Source organism: Vipera ursinii (genome assembly GCF_947247035.1).
Source record: "Vipera ursinii genome assembly, chromosome: 6".
In the NCBI taxonomy this organism is placed as follows: domain Eukaryota; kingdom Metazoa; phylum Chordata; class Lepidosauria; order Squamata; family Viperidae; genus Vipera; species Vipera ursinii.
Window position 1 is genome coordinate 76,668,892 of NC_139515.1, and position 26,726 is coordinate 76,695,617.

General features: G+C 39.3%; 2 protein-coding genes across 5 annotated transcripts; one reads left to right on the forward strand and one right to left on the reverse strand.

Annotated features, from left to right (window-relative positions):
• Positions 1 to 222: 222 nt before the first annotated feature.
• SLC25A18 (solute carrier family 25 member 18) lies at positions 223 to 16,083 on the forward strand. Of its 4 annotated transcripts, XR_014492976.1 has the most exons (11): positions 223 to 276; positions 2,589 to 2,696; positions 3,064 to 3,186; positions 3,704 to 3,759; positions 5,631 to 5,721; positions 5,831 to 5,949; positions 8,288 to 8,480; positions 9,255 to 9,409; positions 9,733 to 9,808; positions 10,657 to 11,035; positions 16,023 to 16,083. XR_014492976.1 is itself a non-coding variant. In XM_083366822.1 (10 exons), exons 2-10 carry the CDS (start codon positions 2,677 to 2,679, stop codon positions 10,796 to 10,798), a joined length of 975 nt encoding a protein of 324 aa, XP_083222948.1. In that variant the 5' UTR covers positions 223 to 276; positions 2,589 to 2,676; the 3' UTR covers positions 10,799 to 12,895. The 4 variants fall into 4 exon arrangements, 3 of the variants coding, with proteins under 3 accessions (XP_083222948.1, XP_083222949.1, XP_083222950.1); XM_083366822.1 differs by lacking the exon at positions 16,023 to 16,083 and having other exon boundaries at positions 10,657 to 12,895; XM_083366823.1 differs by lacking the exon at positions 16,023 to 16,083 and having other exon boundaries at positions 10,455 to 10,760.
• Positions 14,348 to 25,591, reverse strand: ATP6V1E1 (ATPase H+ transporting V1 subunit E1). The gene is made up of 9 exons (XM_083366825.1): positions 25,378 to 25,591; positions 20,654 to 20,719; positions 19,823 to 19,932; positions 18,642 to 18,708; positions 17,383 to 17,472; positions 17,100 to 17,168; positions 16,040 to 16,134; positions 15,442 to 15,529; positions 14,348 to 14,982 (listed from the first exon to the last, which is right to left on the reverse strand). Exons 1-9 carry the CDS (start codon positions 25,408 to 25,410, stop codon positions 14,920 to 14,922), a joined length of 681 nt encoding a protein of 226 aa, XP_083222951.1. The 5' UTR covers positions 25,411 to 25,591; the 3' UTR covers positions 14,348 to 14,919.
• Positions 25,592 to 26,726: the final 1,135 nt, after the last annotated feature.

Below are 26,726 nucleotides of genomic sequence, written 5' to 3' on the forward strand. Positions count from 1 at the left end.
AACTGGAATGCATAGTGTTTGTTTAAAATTGTCCTCATCCAATGGAAAACGCTTGAGCTGGAGTTTGTTAGTTTTGCTGGACCTAAAAAAGACAAGATGAACAACCAGAAAGGGAAAAAAATTCCTATGTACATTGTGATAATATTATTGGGAATTTGTGGACAGTCCCTTAAAACAGGCATAAGAGGTTGTTTTTTAAGGATTCCAGATGTGAGTCAGATGCTTAAAAATGAGAGAGGAGGAAGGGAGGAACCCAACTGCTTGAAAATAAGGAAGGTAAGTTTACCAACTTTTCTGACTTCTACACATTTCATTCATAAAGTATTTCAGCATTTATCATTCCAAAAGCGATCTACAAATCCATGGCATTCTTTGTGCAAATGAATTTGGAGGAGAATGATCTACTCAAACTAGTGAGATTGCTAATTAGTATATATGGAAAGGGAGAGTCAGTTTAAAGGAAGTAGTTTATAGCCATTTATTTCTAACACTCTTAACAAGAATAATTATTTCCAAAGCCTCGTGTAGTTTCTAAAGTTTTGTGTCTGATGTGTATTATTAAATTAAAACTTGCATTTGTGCTCTGTAAAGCACCGTATGGACACATTTGCACTAATGATTGTAATTATTCCACCAAACAAATGCTGAAACTGTTTTATTTTGAAGTATTCTATAGATGAGGAAATGCATGTGAATAAGTGGCCAGCAGCTAATAATTACAGCTTCCAAAAAGTTAGGATGTTTTTATATCTGATTAGTGCAGTGGATACTTAATTTATGATTTTTGATGTTTGAATACTTTTTTTTACAGTAGAGGAAAAAGGATGTGGTTTTGAGAAATAAGGTCAAGTTCTCAGGAATGGTTTATGATATTTCTATTTTTTAAAGTTTATATTCCAGATGTACTTTTGATGTTGTTTAATTGAGTAGCTATATTTTAGTACTTTTTGTAGCTTTGACATTACCACTCAAAATATGTAAAGAAAATCTTGCCACAACTAATGTATATGACGCCTGGCTATGTATTTTTTTGCACCGTTACATAGAGATAAACTGATCTGAAAGTTTCAAACTTCAATAATGCATCATGCAAATTCACCTTTTCAGTGCTAGTATTGCAGTTTCAAAGCTTATATAAAAATGCTTACATAAGAATTATGACTAATCGTAAAACTATTGGTGACATCTTTTCTGCTACATGATTCATTGTGTATGTTGTACTATACACTTTGCATGGCTGCTGGAAAAAAATTATATAATGATTGAACAACATAGTAAAGTTTATAAATATACCCAGGGTGAGTTTATTTGTCCTATATCCAGTTGAAAGCAGAAAAATACCATCATTTTCTTTTGATGCTATTTCCTGGCTGAAACAAAAAGACTTATTCAACTCTATATTTAGCACACTGGTTGGTTTCAGAGAATGCAACAGATTGCATAGATTTTTCCACCCATTTATGGTAGGTTGCTTGATTCTAGCTTAATCTGTTTTATAGAACTCCACCATTATGGCTTAGAAATCATGGTTTTTGACTGAATGTTTGTAAATCCAGCTGTTTATGATTTATTTAATAAACCACATTTTCTACCTTTGCATTTGTAAAAAAAAGGGAAAAGTACAAAAACATGTTGCCTACACAAAATTATTTAGCCTAGTTATTTTAACAAATATTTAAATCTTGATTACACAGGAGTTGGTCTTTCAGTCAACTATGGTGAATAGACCATAGTTTAAATCATAATTTACAAATATTAACACTGTCACTATCTCAGTTCAGATGTCAGCCATGCTTAAACTATAATTACCTAAATAATACACTGGACTATAAATGTGGTAAAACAAATGCAAAGTCTGGAGGTACAGAACACATTAGCCAAAACATAGCATGGGCTAGAGTGGAGTGTGCTCCAGGTTATTAATTCCAGTTACTTTAGAAATGTGGAAAAGGATAGATCCAGATAATTTAAAATGATTTAGTCTTTTTTTAAAAAATCACAAACTACAAATATTGTAGCTGTTCTAATTCTTACTTTCACATTACTACCATGGTAGGTAAAATCCATGCTTGAGTAATATTTGCAAACCTTCTCCCCTTTTTCAAGATGGATGTTTATCCCCTTCCCTTCCCTTCACAAAGAAGTTCTACAGTGGTCTGAGGTTCCCTGCGATGTTTTTTTCCCTCAACATTCTCTGGATCGGAGTTTTCTGTTCATTTGTAACTCCTTGAAATTTTTGGTGTTTGCATCCCTCTTGCAGAGCAGAAGCTCAGTTGACTTTACCTTGAGTAAACTCACTGAAGATCCTACAATTCATTTTGTTCTAATGTTACTGAGCACTTATTTTTCAGCTCCATAGACCTCAGGTGTATTCAGATGTAAGCGTGAGGGAAGGTCATTAGGAGACAGGGAAAGTATCTAGTATAAACTGGCTTTTTAGGGGAAAGAAAGGGAGAAAAGAACCAAAGTTATTCAACAAACTTCCCTAAAAATCCCCTGGACTTGATTGAATTATGAACATCTATTTTATTTTTGATCTGTGTGGTTGGTTATCCAATGAAGAAAGAGTAATTGTTTTCTGTCTCCAGCTAAATAAAGACAACAAAGAAAGTGTTCCTTAATGTCAAAGGATTTCCTGGGTCAGTAGTAGCTGCAGCCACCACCACCCCAAGAAAAATGACAAGCAAGAAGATCAGGTCAGTAGTACCTTTTTGTGTTTGGTTTTCAAAGGTCAGTGATTCTGTTTATACGATGCTTGTCATGATTGAGAAAAATAAGTTGTTGAACATAAGAACAAAATTTAACTGGAGGAGAGCAGAGGGTTCGCAATCTACTCTGCATTTCCTAACAGTAGAAATTAATAATAACTACAATGATTGAAATTGCTTTGTCCAACATTCTCCCAACCACGCTATTATCTAGGTTGCAGGATCTGTTTTTACTATACCACCATTAAACCTGTAAGGTATACCTCCAAGGACACCACAGAAGAAGCCTGGGATTTGAATCATTCTTTTTTTTTCTTCAAACAAATGTTGGTAACTATCTCCTTTTTCTTTCCAGCCTTCCAGCAAAATTAATTAATGGAGGTATAGCTGGCCTTGTGGGAGTAACTTGTGTGTTCCCCATTGATTTGGCCAAAACCCGTCTCCAGAATCAGCAAGGACGAGCTGTCTACACAGGCATGTGCGTGAGTGATGGTACAAAATATTAAGCTTTGAGCTGAAAGGAATTGATATATATTCTATTGATGCATCTCCCAGCGCCATTGAATATGGCTCAAAAGTCTGTTTTCTTTCTTTTACCTATAATGTTTTTAATATATTATCTTATAAAGCAGCAGCTCTCAAAATTTCTAACGTATGTTGCAGACCAAGCAATTCTGAAAAGCACAAGGTCGGGAAACATGCTAGAGTTGATAGGGAAAATTACATTAATTAACTGAATTCAATTAAATTACTCAGTTAACTGAGAGTCAATGATATAGTGTTACCATCATTCAGAAATAAAATCAATAGCGAAAAAGAATCCTGCTGCATATTTACTAAAAGCTGAATATAATTGAGCTTTTCAACTGTCTTGGTGACCTAAGGAGAAACATCGTGGAAGAACAGGGAGCAAGGCCTGTGCAAGAAATAATTACAAATATGGACCCGCAACTTTGAAATAGTTTTTATAATAGTTTCTCCCTCTCATATTCTAGGCAGGATTGTTTGGTGAAGACAATACGCTCAGAAGGGTTCTTTGGCATTTATAGAGGTAATTCCTACAGAAATGGAAGGGTCTTACTTTGTTCTGAAATTTTAATCATTTGTTGTTTGCAATGTCTCAATTTAAAGTAAAACATGATTTGAAAAAATGCATATGAAGGTTGAAAATTAGAAATGAAAGACTAACATTGCACAGAGGAATTTAAAAATAACATATAGAATGTTTTTTTTTAAAAAATATCCCTATCAATTCCAGCTCATCTGTTGAATTTTTGCAAGCTTTAGTTCAAGAACATTTGAAAGCTTTCAGGTTGTCAACTCCAGTATAGTAGCTAAAGATAGTTTCAAGATAGCCACAAATAATTTTTTTAATATTATATACTATAAATATATCTGCTGCATTGTTCTATTAATGTTTACTCTGAGGCAAATGTTATACAGTTCAAGAGTTAGTTTCCCAAACAATATCTCCTTGGAAGTTTCTGGCTTATTGTCCTGGCATTAGGATGGCCACCATCTATCAGTTGTGAAATTATATTCTGAAAACTGGCAGTATGCCATTCACAGTCTTTCTTTTTTAAATCTCTTCCATCACTTTCATAAAAACTTGAATGCATTAGTCCAGAGGTCCCCAACCTTTTGAGCACCAGGGACTGATTCCATGGAGAAAGGTTTTTCCACGGACCGGAGGGGGCGTGGTTTTGTGTGCTGCCTGAATCCCACGGATGGGGCTTTGATTGTTTGTGCGGACCGGTTGCTGGCATATCACAGCCCGGTAGTGGTCCACGGCCCGGGGGTTGGGGACCCCTGCATTAGTCTTTAGAGCATGTGGACCATCATCTGAAACAGTCCTCTTTAGACTTCACTGTTTTAGAGTACCCTTGGGGCAGCAAAGAAGGGAATAATTGTGAGGTGTGAGACCTGAGTGATGAGAAGGTTTCCTATGATCTCTAAAATCAACTTGGGCAACATTTTCAGAAAGGTAAGGGAGGTGTTTGGTCCTGAGAAGCTTGTTGGATAAGGCCAACAGGCTATCTTGTATCTCACAGTGCCAAACCAGCTGCATTCAAAAAGCTCACAAGCATCAAACAGGAATGCTCAAGCTCTCTTCTGCTCTTAACCCTACTTAGCCACTCAATATAGCTAATCCACATAAAAGCACATATTAAGCACATATTTAAAGAATGGACTTTTCTTACGGTACACATTCTTCGTGACTGAATTTGAAAAAAATCTGGACATGCTGAGGGACTTTTTAAAAAATTATATAATTGGTACTTTTGTGGTTTTTTTAAGAGATTTTTTTTCCTGAAGCCCTGAGAGGATAACACTTACGTACTTAAGTTTGGGTGATCTCAAAACCTGAGGCAGGAGTCTTCAAACTTGGCCCTTTTATGACTTGTGGACTTCAACTCCCAGAATTCCTCAGCCAGCATGCCTGGCTGAGGAATTCTGGGAGTTGAAATCCACAAGTCATAAAATGGCCAAGTTTGAAGACCCCTGACCTAAGGGTTAGATTTAGTTAGTATTTGGATGAGAGACTACCAGGAAATCCTAGCAGTGTAGGCCACACTGGAAACTCAGAAAGGCAAGACAATGGTATTTTTGTATTGTTGGGAAGAAAACTACATGGAAAACGTCAGGAGTTGAGTTAGACTCAGAGACTTAATGTTTTTGAATAGGTGATATTTAGTGTTGCATTTGGTTTATTATTGTCTTGGTGGAATGTTTATTTAAGATTGGAATATACAAAGACAGGTGTATATAGATCCAGGAATAATTGAAACTTGTACGATTTAAACATTATTGCTTTTGTGGATCTTTGTGTGCAAGAGAGTGATCAGCATTTCCTGTTGGAGTAGGGATGAGCCAGCAAACTCATCGTCAAGTCTCCTTATTGCCTGTTCTGTTCTCTCCAAGGGGCTGCTGTAAACCTCACTCTTGTCACTCCTGAAAAGGCGATCAAGTTGGCAGCCAATGATTTCTTCCGACAGTTGCTCTCCGTGGATGGGTATGGGGAAAAGAACGTTTATTCTCTGCTTATAATCTTGCTCCAGTCTGAGCACCATTTCCATCTGCACTTTTGAACTGGCCCTGTACATTTGTGCTACTCTCAACAGAAAAGAATTGTCCTTGGCCAGGGAAATGCTGGCTGGCTGCGGAGCTGGGACATGCCAGGTGGTGGTCACAACCCCGATGGAAATGTTGAAAATTCAGCTACAGGATGCTGGGCGGCTAGGTGAGCACCTCAATGCTATAAACTGTAAAGGTTAAAAAAACCAATTTGGCTTCACTTTGTAACAAAACAACTTGCTGCATAGATAAGTGTTCATATTTGCTAGGATAGTTCTTATATTCTTATCTGCCAGCCACAAAATACCAATTAAAAAGTGAGCAAAACCAGGTCACTTTCCTAGCTGGGCAATAAATAAGAGAATGGGAAAAAAAACAGCAGCCATTTGACACCTTGGTCCCATTTCATGTTTCTAATATATGTTGCTTTGCACTTGCTCTTTGAATTCCAAGGAGAGAAAAAATGGCTGCTATGGAGGGAGATGTAAAGCATGCATTTATCCCTCGGTTATGCTTAAAACTAGGAAAATTAAAACATCTCATTATGATGCTGCTGTAGCCAAACCTCTGTGGGCAGGGCGGTAAAATCTGACCTAAACCCAAAGCTAGGAGGGAGAGTGAAGCATTTTCCTACCAGTGGTAAAATGACTCATTCACCAAGCTCTAAAGAGCTTCATCATTACAAATGCAAACACTGCCTTCTGCCATTTTTAATGCACAGAAGGCTCCTCGGAGCAGTACATTTACAGAGTTACTTCTGGAGAGATCAAAAGGTTATACGCTATAATCAGATGCCAATGATGAGGGCTCATCTTAGTGTGGAAGATGGGACTTGCAGTCAAACATATCTAGAGGGCAGCAGTTTGGGAAAGGCTGTTTCCCAGTGCTCATTTCTTTCTACTGGATTATTGAAGTGAAATTCCAAGGAAGGTACAGCTGTTTTTAGTACATGCACGTATAAGTGATACATGTGATAAAAACAGAGACTCTGCATCAACCTTTCCCATCTTGGTTAGGGATTCTGGGAACTGGAGTCCAACACAGCTGGAGGGCACCCTGTTTTATATGGAGCACAGCTTCTCATTTCACATCTGCAGGTGAAGTCTAACTCAGAGTTCCCCAACCTTTCCGGCTTTGCAGACCGGTGGGGGGGGAGGGGATGGTTCTGCATGAGCTGTGAGCAAGCGTGTGAGCATGCACTCGCCCACTGCTCCTACAAGTAGGGATACACGTGCTCGCTCGCCCCGCTTCAGGTGGCCTGATTCTGAAGAGCTCACCGACCAGCAGTGGGCTGTGGCCTGAGGGTTGGGGACCCCTGTTCTAATTGATCCTAAATGAGATATTGTCAGACATGATGTTTGTTTTAGCTACTGTTAGAAAAACATCTGCCTTTAAATTTTCAACAAATTAATATAGTTTGAGACAAATAGACCAGTGGATTGAGCAATGAATAACGAAGCTTAGTAGGAATATGCAACTGCCTGAAGAAATGGTAGCAGCTGATTGAACTTACTTGGCTTTGGAAGCTAAGTAGAGTCAAGTGCTTAGTACATGAACAAAACACCACTAAGAAATTATTTTAACTGTAGATTAGACTGGGAGATTTTTAAAAAATCAGAAACCACTTTTATATTATTGCTGGGGAAATGCATGGATCTCAGCAAGAATTGTGTTTAGCTCAACCAAGATTTTATATTACGAGTTCCTTATTTTTACCTATGAAGTGTATATATATATTTGTAGATTTTCACGGGTACAGGTCTTGGCATATTCGGGTCTTTTCCCGGGTAAAATTGAGAGTGTCTTGGCGATGTTTCGATGAGGTCCCACTCATCATCTTCAGGCTGGTGTCTTCAGCTTCGTGCTTGTGCAAGCAAAGCGTGATCGGAGCTGCCGACTCTCTATAAATATTTTGTAACATCCTGTGTGGCTGAGGTGTTGGCTGTGTGCCCATTTGTCTTTTGTGTTGTAACGACTTGGGTGATGGGCTGTGTGATGACATCCTGAGCTCTAGTGTAGTGATATCCTGGGTTCTGGGCTGCAACATCCTGGGTGGTTGGCTGTGTTGTGACATCTCGAACTTTAGTATTGTAATCTCCTGAGTTCTGTGATGTAATGTCCTGAGCAGAAGGCTGTGGTGTAACATCCCAGGCTCTGGTTTGGATCTGAGTTTGCGGTCTGCGGTCCAGAAGCCAAACCACGGCGGCATCTCCAGCTGCTGCACCCCCTCCCGACCCCCACACAAAGCAAACTGACACACGCTATGAACACAAAGCCAGACCGCAAACTCGGAGCCAAACCAGAGCCTGGGATGTTACATTAAATTTATAAATAAATAAAATAAATTATATATATATATATATATATATATATATATATATATATATATATATATATATATATATATATATATATATATATATGTGTGTGTGTGTGTGTGTGTGTGTGACGCACACAAAAACTATATAAACACACAAACACAAAAGAGTCTTTCTGTCTTTCAGCTGCTCATCAGCAGAAGGCTTTAGGGCTGGAGAAAACAGCTGCTGCCTCTTCTCATCTGCCACAAGGACAGCCTTACACCACTGGAACTGAAGCGGCCCCTAAACGACCTTCCGCCACTAGGATTGCAAGTGAACTGCTGCGCTCCCAGGGTATAGCAGGCCTGTATAAAGGGCTTGGGGCCACCCTACTCAGGTGAAAAGAGAAATCTCCTTTTCTATAAGTTCTATGGTAGCAACATCTAACGGTCTAGATCAGACATGTCAAATTCGCGACGTCACTTGACATTGCGCAATGTATCGGGACGGTTTTGCCATTGCCGGCAATGGGGTGGGCGTGGCTTCTGGATGATGCATCAGGCCAGCAGGCCGGCAGTTTGACACCCGTGGTTTAGATCTAAAAAGTACTGGATTCAGTATTTTTTACTGTATATATTATCTTTTACACTTAAAAACATTCCCATTGACTTCAGAATTGGGGTCAGTGTCCCTACAACTGGCTATTAGAGAACTGGTTTGGATAATGGGAATTAAATTTATGCATGAAACTGGATCATGTACTCTGGTACTGTAGAATTTTACATGGGCTTTGGACCTTTTTTCACAATTGAATATTTGGGTAGTTTATTATGCTTCCTTTTTTCTGCAAAGATGCCCAAATGCCTTAATTAAAATTTTCAGTAGTCTCTCAGTCCTGCATAGCCCATTACTACAGGACTTTATGGTGATGTTTATGTATTTCAAAAGTTTTGGTAAAATCAAATGGCATCAAGTCTGATTTTCAAGTTTGTCTATAAAACGTACATGAGAAGATTGCTATATGAGTGGCTTGGAAATTACATTTCATAAATGTAAAGTTAGTCATAATTTCTTGAGTTACTAATGAAGTAAAATTAGCAACTCGCTTCAGTGAGAAATATGGAAATCTCTCCAAGGCTTACCTGAAATATTCTACTTCTACTCTCAATAGGGATGTCCCTTTTTCCATCATTTATTTTCCACTCTTTGCCAACCTTAACAAGTTGGGACAAAAGACCTCTGAAGAAAGAGCATCTTTCTTTCATTCGTTTCTGTCTGGCTGTATGGCGGGATCTCTGGCTGCAGTTGCGGTAACACCATTAGATGGTGAGTATTAGATGATGCTACTGTAAAAAAGGCTTATCTTCATCCTATCACAAATAACTAGCAGCTAGTATAGCTAAAACTAAAACAGTTTGGAGCAGTTTCAGGCAGAAAACATCACATACTTGCTACTGTAGTAAATCTCTAATCAGAGATGAGCATTTTTCCAGTTTTATTTTATTGGGCAGCTTCTTGTCAGGAAAAAAAACAAGCGGGTAAATAATAAAATCTGAGTCTTGAAGATATTCCTCTGCAATATCTATAAAGACGTGTCAATCTTTAAATCACATTTCTTTGCATAGATTTAACAAACCTGTTTGTTACAGTTCTAAAAACTCGCATCCAAACTCTGCAGAAAGGACTGGGAGAAGATACCTACAATGGAATCATTGATTGTGCTAGGTAAACAGAGTTAAATATTCCTTTTCTGTGAACCATTAGTTAAGCATTAAACACTTGATCACTGAAAAATATTCCCCACGCACCAAGGCTGGAAACCCCAACTAGCCTGGATTGGTGGATACATTGGAAATTTAGCAAGTAAGCTGTGGATGTGCTGTTGGGGAGGAATTGCTTGCTCAGTCACAAAATGGTTGCAAGTGGGTGTGAGCAGTCACTCAATACCATTTGACCAAAAGTTAACTGATAAAGGTATGTTTTTTTAAACTGTACAATTCATACAAATGTTCTTGAGTTTGCACTTGAGTTTACATTTATTTGGGGGTGGGGATAGCATGTTTCCAAAGATAGTTCTGTGCTGCACTTAAAACTCTAATGCCATTCCCTAAACAACAGATATTTCATCTTCCATGCCTCAAATCCCAACTGTTACCTTTATGCGTTGCCTGCAAAAGCAAGACTATGATAGAAATTCATGAAAATTAGTCTCTGCAAAAATGGTGGGGCACTTTTGGAATGCATAGGAGCGAAAGCAATGATATCCCTTCAATGTGTTCACTGCACTTTTCAGACTTCCGTGGGAGCCTTTACAAAGACAGGACTGATTTAACGAGTTAACTCATTTTAAAAGATGCCTCTTTTTTTTCAGATTCACTTTTTTCAGATTCACAGATACAGTTGTTTTAAAGAGAAGTGCTGCACATGTGCTACTGTGGGTTCCAGAATACTTCTAAATATTTTTTTGAAGTATGAAAAGCGCTCATGTTTTGATGCATTTCTGTTACCGATAGCAACAGCTGCTACTCAGGGTATGTTTACTGAAATTATCTCTTTGTGTGCCTCACCTACAGGAAGATCTGGATTCATGAGGGTCCTTCCGCTTTCATGAAAGGAGCAGGATGTCGTGCGTTGGTGATAGCTCCCCTCTTTGGCATAGCCCAAGGAGTCTATTTCATTGGCATTGGAGAATGGATCATGCACTTTTTCCAATAACACCATCTTGCAATTGAAGGAGACTCTGGATTAAATTTGCACAAATACCAAACAATCACTTGAAAACCTACAGAACCTTCTTGTGAGCATTTTTTGTGGATCATAAACCACCATCCAAGAAGATGGCCTAGAAGGAATACCAATCCCAGTGTTCACCATTGCTTCTTCTTCTATTCAGAAGATGACTTTCAGCAAGCTAGACTAGAGATGTTCTGCTTCTAAATACACATATTCTGGGTAAATCTTCATTGGATTAATTACACCTGATAGAGAATTCTTTGACTGAAAGCGTATTTGAAAACTAGTGTTTCTGTAAAAACAACTGAGGTAATAACCAACACAATACAAATAGTTTTCGACTTAAGACCATAGTGGGGCCTGCCCAGTACAGTTGCAAATGCTGACAGCTAAGTGAGATGCCCTTGCTTAACAACTCCCACAATCTGCATTGATGTGGCCATTAAATGAATGTGTGAGTCGTTAAGCTGAGCAGGGGCTATCTCAGGGGTGGGGGAGACCCAGTGCAGGCCCAGGTCCTCCTGCTGCTTGGGATCCCTGCAGGCCTTAGCCCGCTTCTAACCCAGCCACTCACCTAAAGGGACCTAAGATGGCTACCGACACGCAGAGGCTGGGAGACCTTCTAATCCAAGGCCTTCTTTTCACTCAGCCACCCAAGGAACTTGCAGGACTCGGCCTGCTCCTCAGCCAGCTCCAGGGCCCAGCAGCAACCAAGGTATCTGTTTTTTGCAGAGGCAGCCCAGCTGACATGATCCAAGGATCAGCTTTCCTGTAGAAGCTGTCTCGAGGCAACCTTGTGCTACAGTATTCCGCAAACAGGCACTATTGTTGCGAGCCTAAAGGGGCTCCATTTTTAAAGGGGCTCCACAAACAGCCTCCAAAATTAGACCCCCCGTGAAAAAATGGAACCCGCTACAGGCTTCTGACAACAGTACCTGCTTTCAGAATAATCCAAGATTGCGTCTATGGTATTTTTCTTAGGTTTCTCCAAGGATACATCTAGGCCAGGGATGTCAAACTTGCCGTGTCACATGACGTATTGCAGCTTTTTCTCCCTTGCCAGAGCTGGGGTGGGCACGGCTTCCATGTGATGCATCCGGCCCGTGGGCCGGCAGTTTGACACCCCTGATATAGGCCATCATTGCTACCCCTAATCAGTTCCTGGCCAATTGTGGATGATATCCCTCTCCCCACCAAAGAGAGGAGCTTTCGGCTAGATTGGAAGTTAGAAAAACGTCCTGTAAGAAAGCAATGGGAAAACATTTCAATATTGTTGCTGAGAAAAACTATGTGTTTATATTTATGTGGTTACCAGGAACCACATTTGACTTGAACAAGTGTTTATATTTTTATGCCTTTTTATGATTGCATGCATGGACTTTATACCCTTTATTTGCGCCTAGTCCAAATTGTATAGTTAGTAGAAGTTTTAGTTGCACAGATTGTCATTCCCCAATATTAGACAGAAATTCTTTCTGCAGCACCGCCGTTTTTTTAAAAGGACATTAAAAATCAGATGATCCAGAGCATTAATGCCATTTTGTTTTTGTCTATGAATGTTTAAAAACATGCTTATTTCAAGTTTTCAAACTGGAGTTATCCCAGAATTGGGATCAAAGTTAAGCTTACTCCTCAAGCAACCTTTAAAACAGAAGAGACAACTGATTGGGGGATAAAGCTAGGGTCAAATCAGTCTCTGTAAAGGATTGGGTAGGAAAGGAGACTAATATTCACTTTGTAGTTTATACATATAGCAGACTTAAAAAAAATGATTTAAATTCCATGAAGAGAGATGTAGATCAAAATAAAAGCCCAGTGATAAGGCTGAACACCTGAAAAATTAAAACCTGTTTCTCCATAAGAAAGACATATTTTAAAGGAAATCTGGGGTTCTCTTCACTAAAATTTGTCACTATATCTGTCAGTCTATTTTAAAAATGTAAGATCCCCCTCAAAAATATGTTTCAGATTTGGAGTAACTGTCATTTTATCAGACTCATAAAGTTAAATTAAGGAATTTTAATATGTAACACCTCAAACTTTACAAAATTCAACTATTTTCTATAGACAAAAATTAAATCCATTTCAATTAATTGAATAACTTGAAAATTATTATCCTATATCCACAAGGTTTGGGAGATAATTTTTGATATTTATTATTAAAGTATAAAATATCAGAATGTATCATTAAGTTCAATGCTATCAAACTTTCAACTTCAAAAGTTTTCAAAAAGGCACCCCAAATTTTTCCTGGTCTTACCATATTCATGGTCTTATTTTTTTTTAAATTCCATTTATATCTCGCCCTTCTCCGAAGACTCAGGGCGGCTTACAAGCTTAGCAGTAGCCTTCATTCTATGTATATGCCTGCTTATTAGGGCTTTCACACACACCCCAAGCGGCATTATTACAAAGTCAGCTTAATTGCCCCCAACAATCTGGGCCCTCATTTTACCTACCTCGGAAGGATGGAAGGCTGAGTCAACCTTGAGCCTGGTGGGATGCGAACCTGCACTAATTGCAGGCAGCTGGTGTTACTTAAGGAGGCATTAGCCCACTGCTCCACCAAGGCTGTTTTTCTCTTTTCTCATTTTCATTTAATAACTTTTGGAAACTCTGTACCAATATTTAAAAATAAGTCAGCTTATTTGCAGCTGACTGGTTATCTATGAGTGGATATCTTTAATTGAATTCATCCTCCCCTTCTGGAAAGCATTCATTTTCTTACTCCTCCGGGGGCAAGGATCTTAATCCTACTTTCAGTTCAATTTTGCTTCAGGGGATGTAGCTTGAAAACTGGTGACAGTTATTATCTGAGCAGCAATCGGTCTTAAATCTGTCCAAAAAATTACAGCAAATTTTGAGAAATAGCCCCAGTCTATTTGATAGATGAACCTGCCCAATTCACTGAGATAATCCTGTTATGGCTCTATTTAAGACTGATAAATTTAAACCCATTCCTACAGCTTACATTATGACCTGGTTTGCACAAGATATTTAACCTGGTCTTGTTTTCTTAGTGATTCTGGCAGAACACAGTCATCCTAATTTGAGTTAAGAGGATTACATTGTATTTAGTCTATATCAGACATGTCAAACTTGCGACGTCACATAACGTTGCACAACGTATCGCGACGGGTTTGCCTTTGCCGGCAATGGGATGGGCGCAGCTTCCAGATGACGTGTCTGGCCCGCGGGCCAGCAGTTTGACACCCCTGGTCTATAACCATCTCTCACCTGTTTTCTATCTAATATTTCAGCATTTAATTTGAGCTTGTTAGTTTGTAAAATATGGTTATTCTTCAAATTTCCAGAAAGCATCCAATTAATCAACATTTATCTTCAGATGTTTCCTAATGTTAATGTGAAATTTTTGACTCAGCGAGGAACTCTATATTACTTCTCAGGTTCCCCAATTCTCTTTCCATATCTAACAAACTATAGCTGCCAGGCATTTGTTTTCATAAACTACCTGTGGATGTAACCCTCTGTCATCTGCTATAATGATAAAAAAAAAACACAATATTGCATGCTTTTCATTTTAATAAACTTCAGCACAATGAGAGAGTGTATACATATACACACATATATATATATATACTGTATATATACTTTTAATCACATATACAGAACAAAATTCTGGGACTAACCAAGTTAACATGACTTGCTTTTTTCCCGGCCTGGTAAGCACCAGATAGGTGAAGTTGTGGGGTTTGCAGTCATCGGCACATGAAATGTAAGCTTTGGAAAGGAACAAAATAGATAAGCAGCACAGACTGGTGGTGTGCTTTGAAGGAAAGAACAATACTGGAGAATCACAACAGAGCTCCAATTTATTTCTCTCATTGGTCTGCATCATAGAGTGCAAATGCCTTCATTTTTGGACGCCGTGCCTCTACTCTCTGGAAAAAGTTCATCCCGCCTTTCTCTCAGACTAAGCACAGCAAGTATGCAAAAGTTAATAATTTAACTGAAAAACATATTCAGATAACACAATAGAGCAAGTAGTACATTTTAGGGGAAGGGACATTGTTTTACTGGAAATACTCCAGCATTTCCCCTCAGCCTATTATGGAAGAGAATTCCACCAGCATTCCAGGGATTTAGTCCATGAACTTCCTGTTACTGTTAGCACCAAAAAGTGCTGTCCGGATCTCTGGCATCATCTGTTGGGGAGGGGGGGGGAAGAAAAGTTTTGAGTATTCCTTGATGACCCAGCAAATTCCTAGAACACGCTTAACAGTCATTCAGTCAAAAGTATACTAAAAGGCATACAACTTATAAAAAGATGGCAATAGGATCTACTTCTAAATACTGAAGAATGCTTATGGTAGAAATCACAGCTGAGCCGAGCCTCAGATCTCCCAATCTTTCCAGAAATTGCTATGTCTTGGGCAAAGAGCTTACGTAAGAGAAAAGGTTGAAATCCAAGACTCAGGAGGGTTTGTAAATTTCTTGATGCCAGGGCTGTTGTTTGATGGTAGTAATGGAGTTGTAGACCTAGCACTCAAGTTCCCATGGTGTCCCACAGCAAAACTGTGGGCTGACCCAAAATTGAATGAGTGATTGCACAGAGTTAAATGGAAAACATTTCAATCATACAAGAGAAACATTTCTAAGCTTACTTGCTGAGCAATGAGATCCAGGCGACTTTCCAGAGTATTAGATACCTTAATTTTACCATCGCTGTTATAAACTTCAACACCTCCAGCTCTAGAAGAGAAAAATACATGCTAGTTGGCACATGAAACCACTCCCACTATTTGTTGTCATTGATTATGATGGCTAGAAGTTTGTTAAATAAATAACTAAATAAATAGGAGTAGGACAATTTATGAAGCTCCCCATTTCTCAGTGAATCTGGGAAGTACACAGAGAATTAAAACCAAAATAAAAGGGGAAATAATGGCATAAAAGTAAGCCTTCAAACCACTATAGGATGCCCAGGATCTAAATATCATTGTTTCAATCTATAAAGACCAGAAAAGACAAATCAATCTACAAGGTTGGTTGAACTTCCCAGTCTAAATAAAAAACAAGGCCACTGCATATGTCCAATCCATGCTATCAAGTACAGGACATTGCAAATTCCCACTAAACTACGTTTGATAAGAGAAAATCCCAAGTTAACTTACCTTATGCAAGCCTTATTTAAAACAATGATCATCACTATATTAAATAGTTCCAGCAAGTTATTTTTTCCTAGCTGTATATCTTTCTTACATGTTTTCTGGAAGAAAATTGTCCTGATCAATTTGAACATCAACATCTTTTTTGGTGGACGTTTTGTACACCGGAATATTCTTCTGGACTGCATTCTGAAACAGGATTCATACATATATGCAAACAAGTATTTGATTCTATTCCAGTTCCTAAAAGTACACAATTGATTTAATTTATCTAAAGCTATACTACCATCAATTCAGCACACACTCCACATGCTCCCAGCTCCAACAGTTAGAAACTGCTAACTTACTTTATTCCTGTCAACAGACAGAAGACCTAGCCTGGCTTCTCTTGGTATGGAAATTCCAAAGTTTGATAGCAACTATTCATTGATCTTTCAGGATTGGGATATAAGAATAATAAACATTGATTATAGGCCAGCAAAAGAACGTCTGCTTTGTATCTTTCCATGCAGGCCTAGAATCATCAATATTTCTAGTAAACCAACACAGGCATCTAATGCTGAAGAAACATTTCTGAATGCCATTGCCAGGGAGAGACAGAACTGATCTAATAGAGTAAGATTATATAATTCAGTTCTTCATATGCTGTTCGCATTGCAGATAAAGCACATACATTCTTGATGAAGTCCCAGTGGGAGCTAGAAGCACGCACTACATCTACAGAGATCAAGAGAACCAGAACTGTGTACTGGTTCTTAGTATGTTTTTATTAGCAGAATAAGCAACAATTGGTGGATGGATGTAAGTATAAGTACAAAGAGACTAAGAACAAATACAATATAAATTGAAAGCAAAGCCCATTCCTTACTAGCACTGATGATGCTACCTAGTTGGGTAATAAAACATCTGCAAGAAAATAATCAAGCTCAGTGAGCACCAAGGACCTCACATAGGGACAATACAATCTGTGTGGCTGCTTCGATTAAGCCTGGGCATCACCCCAGGACCACCTCCATTTAGTTCTTTCAAAAAAAAATTGAAACAATAGGATATGGGATTCTGTAACTTTTGTGATATAGCTATAAGGATTTTTTTGGGGGGGGGGTCAAATGTTATTTTATTTCTGTTTTGTCTAATATACATGAAATCCTTACCTTTACTAAGGGAAGATCCTGTTTCCTGCAACGGACAGACATTCTAGTCTCAAGTAATTGATAAAATCCCTTTAGAAAAGAGAACATAAAAGCTCAATGTAGCTTAAAATATAAACACAGTAAAGTGTCCTGCAAATTGTAGCTTACAATTTTACAAATACAGTATAAATGACTAAAAAGTATTGCAGTAAAGGCAGATATAACTAACATCCAGTTGGACAACTCCACAGAAACAGTGTAAGTTTCATGTAGTGATATTGGCATATGTCTAGGATCCCATTACCTGTAGTACTAAGCCATCCAGCAGGGTCTGGTACCTGCCTGTATCCTTCACTACTTTAGCCAATCTCTGCTTGGCTTCAATCAGCAAGTCCTATATTACAGAGGGGGAAAAAAATCAAGTCAGAAAAATCTTATTCTCCCGCCGGCCTTAAGTGAGAAATTTCATTGCAATTGATACTTATGAATGCAACATCGCTCAGGGACCAGGATGCCAGTGGAATTTAGGATGGAAGAAGCATGAACCTCATCACCATAGGTCACATGACTATGGTTCTGTGGTGCAGTCCTCACCTAATGACCACATATGGGACTACTGGAACTGCCGTTACTAAGTAGTGTGATCACATGACGTTTTGCCTAATAACTGCTGTGCCGAGCAACAGTAATTCTGGTTCCAATTAGGATTATTAAGGGAAGACTATTTGTACATTTGTGATGTGTCTCAAATTGCACTGTAAGTTATCCAGCAGACTGACTTAACTTCTCCTTTATGCTTCTATTTCACAAACCCAATTCCATGGATGCCATGATTTCAATGCTAGATGATGCCTTTTTGCACACAGCTACTTTTCTAAGTAGTGGTCTGTAACGCAAAAAAGCTCAAAAAGAGAAAGCCTACATACTGCCTGCAGGTGACTATTACTATGTTACTATGCCTCTAGTAGAGCATAGTCTGGGATTATTTGGTGGTCTTAACCTTTTTCCTTCAACTTGCACATCTTAATATGTCCCCACACAATTAACCGGGTTGTACTGAAGAGCGCTGGTATTACAACTACGATACTATGTCTTCACTTGAGTGACTAGAGGCATTAAGCAATGTTTACTATAGGCAAAGAACTGTTTTAAGGGTAAAGCAATAAGGCATATAAAGTCCTAACCTGAAGTAGTACAATTTATAAGCATATAAGCTGAGAACTGGAATCCTACCCTATACAAAGATTATCTGAGTTCATATTCCCAGACCTTAATTTTCCGTTTATGCAACATCTAATACTTATTCAGTGGAAACGTTTGTCACTATCTGACTAATAGGATGAAAAAGACACTCCATTAAGTATTTTGCCCTTCTTCAACAAAGGAAACAATGCAGAGATCATTTCATTATCCTACATTTCTAGCACATCTGCCCCTCACAATAAAACATCATATTTTCTTGAAAGATATATTACAAGAACAAAGGAAGGCAAACACTACAGTGTATTTTTCAGACAAATAATGGAGAGAAAAAATCTTATATAAAGAGGTGGCCAGACTTACCGCAATCAGATCATCTCTTGCTTTGAGAACCTTCAGTCTTGCCTGATTCATCAGGTTGGACATCTGACTGTAAGACAGATGGGGAAAAAATGAAACAGAGTACAAGGAGGCTCAGATAGTGAAGCAGCAGACACTAATCGTACATTCTCACAAGCATTTGACTAACTCCCAAAATGCTCAAGCAGCAAAGCCTGGGTTTAGTAGGCCTCTTGGGAGTACTATATGGTGACCAGAAATAGGCTTTCTTGAACCTTGCTGCCAGCCTTCCTTCTTTATTCTATTTTAAAAAGGTCTCAATTCCCACTTAATTCCCCCATTAGATCGTTCTACATTCTGGTTTTAATCAACAGTGGATACTGCTGATGAAGAAACTTTGCAAACCGAAATCGTACGCTGAAATATTACTGTTTCTGCTGTGAAAAATCTCATAAATTTTTTATTGTGGGAAAGTCTCGGTCTGTAATCTATCAACTTCAGCCATAAAACAAAAACTTTCTGTTTATACAAGTGATATCCAAACAGTCTCTTGAAAGAATTTACCTCAGTTGCAATGTATGGCTGTACATTGCTGGACCATAAGAAAGGCTGAGTGCCAAAGAATGGAGGCCTTTGAACTATGGTGCTGGAGAAGACTCCTGCGAGTCCCTTGGACTGCACGGCGATCAAACCGGTCAGTCCTAGAGGAGATCAACCCTGACTGCTCTTTAGAAGGCCAGATCCTGAAGTTGAAACTCAAATCCTTTGGCCACCTAATGAGAAGGAAGGACTCACTGGAGAAGAGCCTAATGCTGGGAAAGGTTGAGGGCAAGAGAAGAAGGGGACGACAGAGAAGGAGGTGGCTGGATGGAGTCACTGAAGCAGTAGGCGTGAACCTAAATGGACTCCAGAAGATGGTAGAGGACAGGAAGGCCTGGAGGAACGTTGTCCATGGGGTTGCGATGGGTCAGACACGACTTTGAAACTAACAACAACAACAACAATTTTCTACATCACTGGCTAACAGTCACTGATTTTAAAAAATGTCTTAAGCAAAAGAAAAAAAAATCATATAAACGAGTAAACTTTGGAAATGGGCAGCAATAAACAAATCTTTGCATGCTTTTACTAATCAGTTTAAACTCATGGCAAGTTCTTTTGTTGTTCACAGTCTAAAATAAGCTTTGACATCTTCCATTACATACATTTTCTTTTGCTGTTCTATTTGTTTTTCTTTCTTTTCATAGTACTCCATGATCTTCAACCTTTGTGTCTGAACAAGTCGACCTTTCTCAATGTTAAATTCTTCTTCAGCCTACAAGGAAACAGATTTAAGTTCAAGCAACCCCCATGGATTTAGTCATATGAAGTACCTAAAGCATGGGTAGGCAACCTCGGCTCTTTTATGACTCATGGACTCAGGAATTCTGGGAGTTGAAGTCCATGAGTCATAAAAGAGCCAAGGTTGCCTACCCCTGACCTAAAATATTGACTAGAATTCTGAAAAAATGGAATAGTAATTAATATTCATTAAAAAATATACAGTGTGCTAGCAATGGAAATCAGTTCTAACAGACTAAATCCCAATAATAATTTTACAATATTCATATATCCTAAGATAGATCAGGAAATCCATACCAGCAAGTTTGTTTAGCAATATAAAGTCACACACTTCAAAGCTTTTTTTTTAAAATGCTGGTTTCAAATTGCTACCATTAGTGATATATAACAAGTTTTGTCTTTCAAAAAAAGATAAAATAATCCATTAAATTGCAATTTCATACATATTAGTTTGGAATTAATACTTGATGTTATTCTGTATGTAATACATAGGTCAGAACAGAATGGCAATTTTTAAAACAAATATCCTTTACTTATTTTGAAGTACAATATAATTGCTTTAAGTACGTATTAGCTATATAAAATGAATTTTTTTTAATCATAACCTGACTGGGCACAATTGAATTTTAGGTATTTGAGGAATTTAGGTATTTGGGATTTTACACACAAGAAACATTGAAATGTTTTTCATTTACCTTAGCATCTATTTCTTCTGCCTTTTCATTGGCTTCCTGCTCAATGAAAGCCATCATGTGTTTAATCTGGAACAAAAATAATATTTTCCATGGAAACTAGCAGATACATTTAGTCGCTGAACATTACAGAATTTCCCAGTTCACAAGCGGTGTATTTTTAAAAAATAATAAAATCAGGAAAAAAACTCTCCAACACCAACCAAATTGTTATTACCTGGATACTATGTAGTTTACAGGTACTGATTGTTCACAGAAGCTTAACAACTGAAATTGCATTCCAACCCCATATTGCTTTACAGTTTTAGAGGTAGGATTACTACTTCGGATGGCAGATAGTTTAATACTTTATAGGAAAAGAACAGGGGAAACCAAATTCACCCTATACACAGTAATGCAACCTTGCAAATTAACGGATTCATCAGTTTCCAGAGATGAGAAGTTCTTAAGCAGGAAATACTTGCTCTAGTTACCAGCCTGCTTCCACTTGCCAGCAACAGGGCCCTAAAGATGAATGCTATTAAAGAGAGCCAGTTTGGTCTAGTGCAGGGGTAGGCAACCTTGGCTCTTTTATGACTCGTGGACTTCAATTCCCAGAATTCTGGGAGTTGAAGTCCACGAGTCATAAAAGAGCCAAGGTTGCCTACCCCTGGTCTAGTGGTTAAGGCATCAGATCGGAAAGCAGGAGACAATAAAACTATGGGGACAATGTTATGGGGACAATAAAAGGAGGAAGCTGGGGTGGATATATTTGTTGTCTTGAGTTACTTGTAAAAATAATTAAGGCAGGAACCAAAAAAAAATTCATACTGTGTTCTGCTACACAATCCTAGGTGGCATTTACTAAACTGTAAATTCACAGTCACACAAAGATGGTGAATTAGATTGGTTTGGTACATCATAGGCAGGCCTGCATGTTTTTGGAACAGGAAATATCTATCCTATTGTAAATGTTACTAGCAAGTAATGATTACATTACCTAATCGGGTATACTTAAATTGCCATTGATTTCAGTGCCAAGCTGGCGTGGTTTGTGGATAATACGGGTACAAAATATTTCCATGTGTCATGTTTTGCTTTCAAAGGACTAAACTATTTGATGGATAAATGGCCTGATCTGTTTAGCATCTTCCATCTGCAGGTTAAGAAAACTCTCAGTGAGCGTAAAGAGACACCATCATCAATTCTAAGGAAGAAGATACTCATGTAAACCAAGTATGGCCAGTTCATGGGCTACTAGGGAACATTGCTTTACCAGTATCAGCTGGCTCACTGCAAAATTCAGTGAAATATTCCAACTCAGACCCACCTCAGGCTGGTTTTACTCTAAAGGGCATTATTTACAGTCAGCAAGGTAAGCTTTAAAGGACAAGCAAACCACACATACAGTATTGTATCATGTAAAATTCCACCACCTGGCAGGGAAGTTACAATAATAATTAAAAAAATAGTCTGCCAGTATGAATTTAGAAGTGATATTCTTGCAGATGGCCTCAGCATTCTTTATTAAGCAAAAGCCATTATTTTTTCAATACGTTTTAATAATTAGCAATTGTCTTATGCCTTAAATTTTCAAGTTTATTCATATGTTAAAGTTAAACAATATGCAGGGTTATCTGCATCTAAAGACATATTCATATGTTAAACAATATTTTCCTTCCTACAGTGCTGTCTTTTGTACCATCTGTTTTCTATATGCCATGAAGTGACACATATACAGCTATTTAATTTTTAACCAGTCAGTGCATTAGTAATGATAAGTACTGGTATCAAACAATGCTTCCATGGGACCATTTAAAAACACAATGCCAGAATTTCACAAGCTTGTTCTTCCCTCAAACGTTCAGTGGAAGCTGCACTTCCTGTTTTCTCATGAATGTGAACATTAATCATTAGCTTTTTCAGTTCTTCCTTTCCATGATATGAGAATCCTTCCTTGCCCTCTTGCAGTTTAAGTCTCTCTTGGTAAATTGTTAGGACAAGGCTTATTTCAGTCATATTATGTATCAAACAAACATTATATATAGAAGTGGTATAAATTACCCTCCATATAAAGTCAAACTGTTATTTAAAACAGAGGTGCCCAAAAGGGACTGGTTCTGTGGAGAAATGTTTTTCCGCGGACCGGAGACAGCATGGCTTTGTGTGCTGTCTGCATCCCATGGATGGGGCTTTGCTTGTTTGTGCGGCCCAGTTGCTGGTATGCCGCAGCCCGGTACCAGTTCACAGGCCAGGGGTTGGGGACCCCTGATTTAAAATATCTTACAGCTGAGCATCAAATCCAGATATAAAATTACAGGAATATTCATTTATCAAATTTCCAAACCACCCATCATACTTGCATGCCTCTGGGTGGTTTACAAATATATAGTTGACTCTGAAACTTCTTAATCACAAGAATGAGTTATTGATAGTCCAAAATTGGCCCAAAACCCATGAGGTGAAAGTGCCCATCATCTTTATGTACTAACAACTGTATAGGTTGCTAGTTGCTTTCCAAGCCCAGTTCAAGGTGCCCATTTTGGTGTACAAAACATTGCAGAGTTTAGGTCTAAGCTACCTGCAAGATCAACTAATCTGTACAGTTCTCCCTGTGCTATCAAGACAACATATCTTTGCAGATTCCATGACAAATGTATGTAATATCAATTTTCATTCATTTTCTTTATGGTGGCTCTTTATTGTGAAATACATTGCTACTGGAATTCAAGTAAGCCCCTTTAATTAAAGTATAATCCCTACCAGAAGCAATCTTTACCTTATCTATTTCTTATATCTTATAATCTAAGACATTCTAAGCAATCCAGGAACATCTATTTCCATTTCCCCTCATCTCAAAATTTCATTTTAATCTTCACTAAGACCTTCACAGCACATAGAATTCCACACTGAGAATTCTGGTTATAAAACCAGATTTTTTTTTAAAAAAAAAAGTAATCAGGATTGAATTCAAGTAGTTGTTGACATTCTATCTATTCTCCAAGCCCTGCCCAAAAGACATTCTTGGGATATTTCTTACAAAACAATTATTCACTCTCCAAGGACATTAATTCAATGTCACATGCTGGAAACTACCCTTTGGCATCAAACTTCTATATTCACAATCATGACAATAAAATGCAGCCACTTTCCATGTGTGTCGAAACATTATCTCTATTAACAAGGTTATTTGAAGGGAACCAGAGAAGCAATTGCTCAACTATATTAATTTGCAGAATTAAACAGCATGATATTGCACGACAGGCACAAAAAAGTCTAGTATTGCATTATTTTCTTCTCAATATACCTCGTCAACAACCACTTTCAAGATAATGCGTTTTGTGACAATACAATAAAACGCATTTTTACAAGTGTCCAGAAATGTTTAAAAAAACACCTCTCAATTTTGTGCACATTTGGGAATAAACACTTAAATCACTTCTGAATCACAAGTGAAATTTACTTCTGTGGAAACATAACCAAAAATTACACGACACACGTGATGCGTGATGCATTAAACGCTGTGCCTTTTTATTCAGAAGCCAATCCCAGTGAATGAAACCCAAGAGACATAGAACCACTTTGCTCGTTGTCCTTTTGCAGCTTGCCGCGGAAAATCCCGAAAGGTGTTTTTTTTTTTTTCCAAAAGGCAACTGGACTTTCTTGGTGTTTTTTTTCCCCTTTCTTTGAAAATATTTCCCTTCTCATCCTAGAAGCTTCTTGGTTCTGACTGAATGGTGGAGAATAGAAAGATTCATATTCTTCGCAGACATCTGGGTCGTTAGCACTCCAAAGGCCGGTCCTTAGCTTTCAAGTAAAAAAACCCAAAAAAGCCCAGCTGCCTTTTGAAAAAGCACCTTTGGGACAACCACGACCTGGGCGACTGAGGATCTCCACGGACCCTTGCCACGGAGGATTTCTCTTTCTCTCCTCAATCGAGGCACTCAGGCTGCCAAACGATGCCCTTTCTCTCTCTCTCTCTCTCTCTCTCTCTTTCTTTTTCTTTCTTTAATTAATTAATCCCATTTATATCCCGCCCTTCTCCGAAGAGACCTCGAGGCACTCAGGCTGCCAAACGATGCCCTTTCTTCTTTCTTTCTTTCTTTCTTTCTTTTTCTTTCTTTCTTTCTTTCATTAATTAATCCCATTTATATCCTGCCCTTCTCCAAAGAGACCTCGAGGCACTCAGGCTGCCAAACGATGTCCTTTCTTTCTTTCTTTCTTTCTTTCTTTCTTTCTTTCTTTCTTTCTTTCTTTCTTTCTTTTTTCTTTCTTTCTTTCTTTCTTTCTTTCTTTCTTTCTTTCTTTCTTTCTTTAATCCCATTTATATCCCGCCCTTCTCCGAAGAGACCTCGAGGCACTCAGGCTGCCAAACGATGCTAGCTATGTATGTATGTATGATGTATGTATGTATGTATGTATGTAAGTATGTATGTATTTAATCCCATTTATATCCCGCCCTTCTCCGAAGACTCAGGGCGGCTTACAATCTAAGCACAAATCAATGGGGCTCCCCGGGCGGCAACTGCGCTCGACTAACGGGCACCCTCAACTGACTCTCCGGCCCTCCGGAGGGATTTCAGCGCCCTCTCAGCCGAGCCCCGCCGACTCGAAGCGGGGCGCCTTCCGGATGCGCTGACTTACGTGCCCATTCACCGGTTCCTGGCGTCCCCCGCTGCCGAGAGCAGCAGGCCGAGGGGAGCGCTTAAGGGCTGGCTACTCCCCAGACCGACCCCGCCCCGCCGTACCTGCTTCTGAACATCGGCATCGCTCAGCGCCATGATGAACGCGGGGTAATGAAGCCGAGGCTGGAGGGCGAGAAGGAGAAGCGTCCGCTCGAACCGGACTCCGGCAGGCTGAAGGGAACAAGACCCAATCAGATCCGGGTCAGGTCACTCTCAGGAGCTGCTGCGGCAGCTGACTTTCTACGTCACCCAGGCCCCGCCCCTTATTTACTGGCGTTACACCTATAGGAGAGAAGAACCGAGTGACGTAATCAACGCCGAAGGGGCCGTCTACCTGGGCTTCACTCGGGGACTTCGGAATTGTCATAAGGAAGAGCGGCGCGCTTTACGTCCGGATGAGGAATTTCCGGCTCATATCGGATAACCCGGGGGAGGGTGTCTTCACACTTTGCCCTTTTATGACTTGTGGACTTCAACTCCCAGAATTCCTCAGCCAGCGTGCTGGCTGAGGAATTCTGGGAGTTGAAGTCCACAAGTCATAAAAGCGCCAAGTTTGAAGCCACCTACATTAAAGAAAAGCAATGGAAGGCTGTCCAAAAGTTCCTCGCTCCTCTCATTATTTTTTTAAAGATTGAATTAGGCTAAAGGTAAAGGTAAAGGTAAAGGTTCCCCCGCACATGCATGCTAGTCGTTTCCGACTCTAGGGGCCGGTGCTCATCTCCGTTTCAAAGCCAAAGAGCCAGCACTTGTCCGAGGACATCTCCGTGATCATGTGGCTGGCATGACTAGACGCCAAAGGCGCACGGAACGCTGTTACCTTCCCACCGTAGTGGTCCCTATTTTTCTGCTTGCATTTTTAAGTGCTTTCGAACTGCTAGGTTGGCAGAAGCTGGGACGAGTAACAGGCGCTCACTCTGTTACACGGCACTCGGGATTCGACCTGCCAAACTGCCGACCTTCTGATCGACAAGCTCAGCGTCCTAACCCACTAAGCCACCGCGTCCCTTTGAATTAGGCTACAGTAGTGCAAATTGAGTGGCAAAACTGTTGCTAATTACCAAGTTTCCAAGATCTCAAGTAACATAACTCCCTATTTAACATAATGAAATAGGGAAATTGTAACGGCTGTGTTAATTATTTGAGGATTGGATTCTTCTAAAACAGACATGTCAAACACAAGGCCCGGGGGCCAGATCCGGCCCGCGAAGTGGTTTCATGTGGCCCCCGAAGCCATCCTGGAAACAGTGAGGGAACGGTCCCCGCTGCCTTGGCCCTGGCCCAGAGACCCTCCTTCTGCCAGAGACCCTCAGATCTGTCCCACTCCTGCCCAGGCCCCCATAGGCACCCTTGATGCCCATGATGTAGAGCTGGCCATGCCCACCCAGTAGGCCATACGCACTCCAGCTGCACCC

What these genes read in the sequence shown, in the direction of transcription:
- SLC25A18 (XM_083366822.1), top strand. Translation starts at nt 2,677, where the DNA reads ATGACAAGCAAGAAGATCAG. An exon ending in CGAGCTGTCTACACAGGCAT is followed by an intron (nt 3,187 to 3,703) that starts GTGCGTGAGTGA and finishes CTCATATTCTAG; the next exon opens with GCAGGATTGTTTGGTGAAGA. An exon ending in GGAATCATTGATTGTGCTAG is followed by an intron (nt 9,809 to 10,656) that starts GTAAACAGAGTT and finishes CCTCACCTACAG; the next exon opens with GAAGATCTGGATTCATGAGG.
- ATP6V1E1 (XM_083366825.1), bottom strand. Translation starts at nt 25,410, where the DNA reads ATGGCGCTGAGCGATGCCGATGTTCAGAAGCAG. An exon ending in ATGCCGATGTTCAGAAGCAG is followed by an intron (nt 20,720 to 25,377) that starts GTACGGCGGGGC and finishes TTTTTGTTCCAG; the next exon opens with ATTAAACACATGATGGCTTT. An exon ending in TGGATCTCATTGCTCAGCAA is followed by an intron (nt 14,983 to 15,441) that starts GTAAGCTTAGAA and finishes CCTCCCCAACAG; the next exon opens with ATGATGCCAGAGATCCGGAC.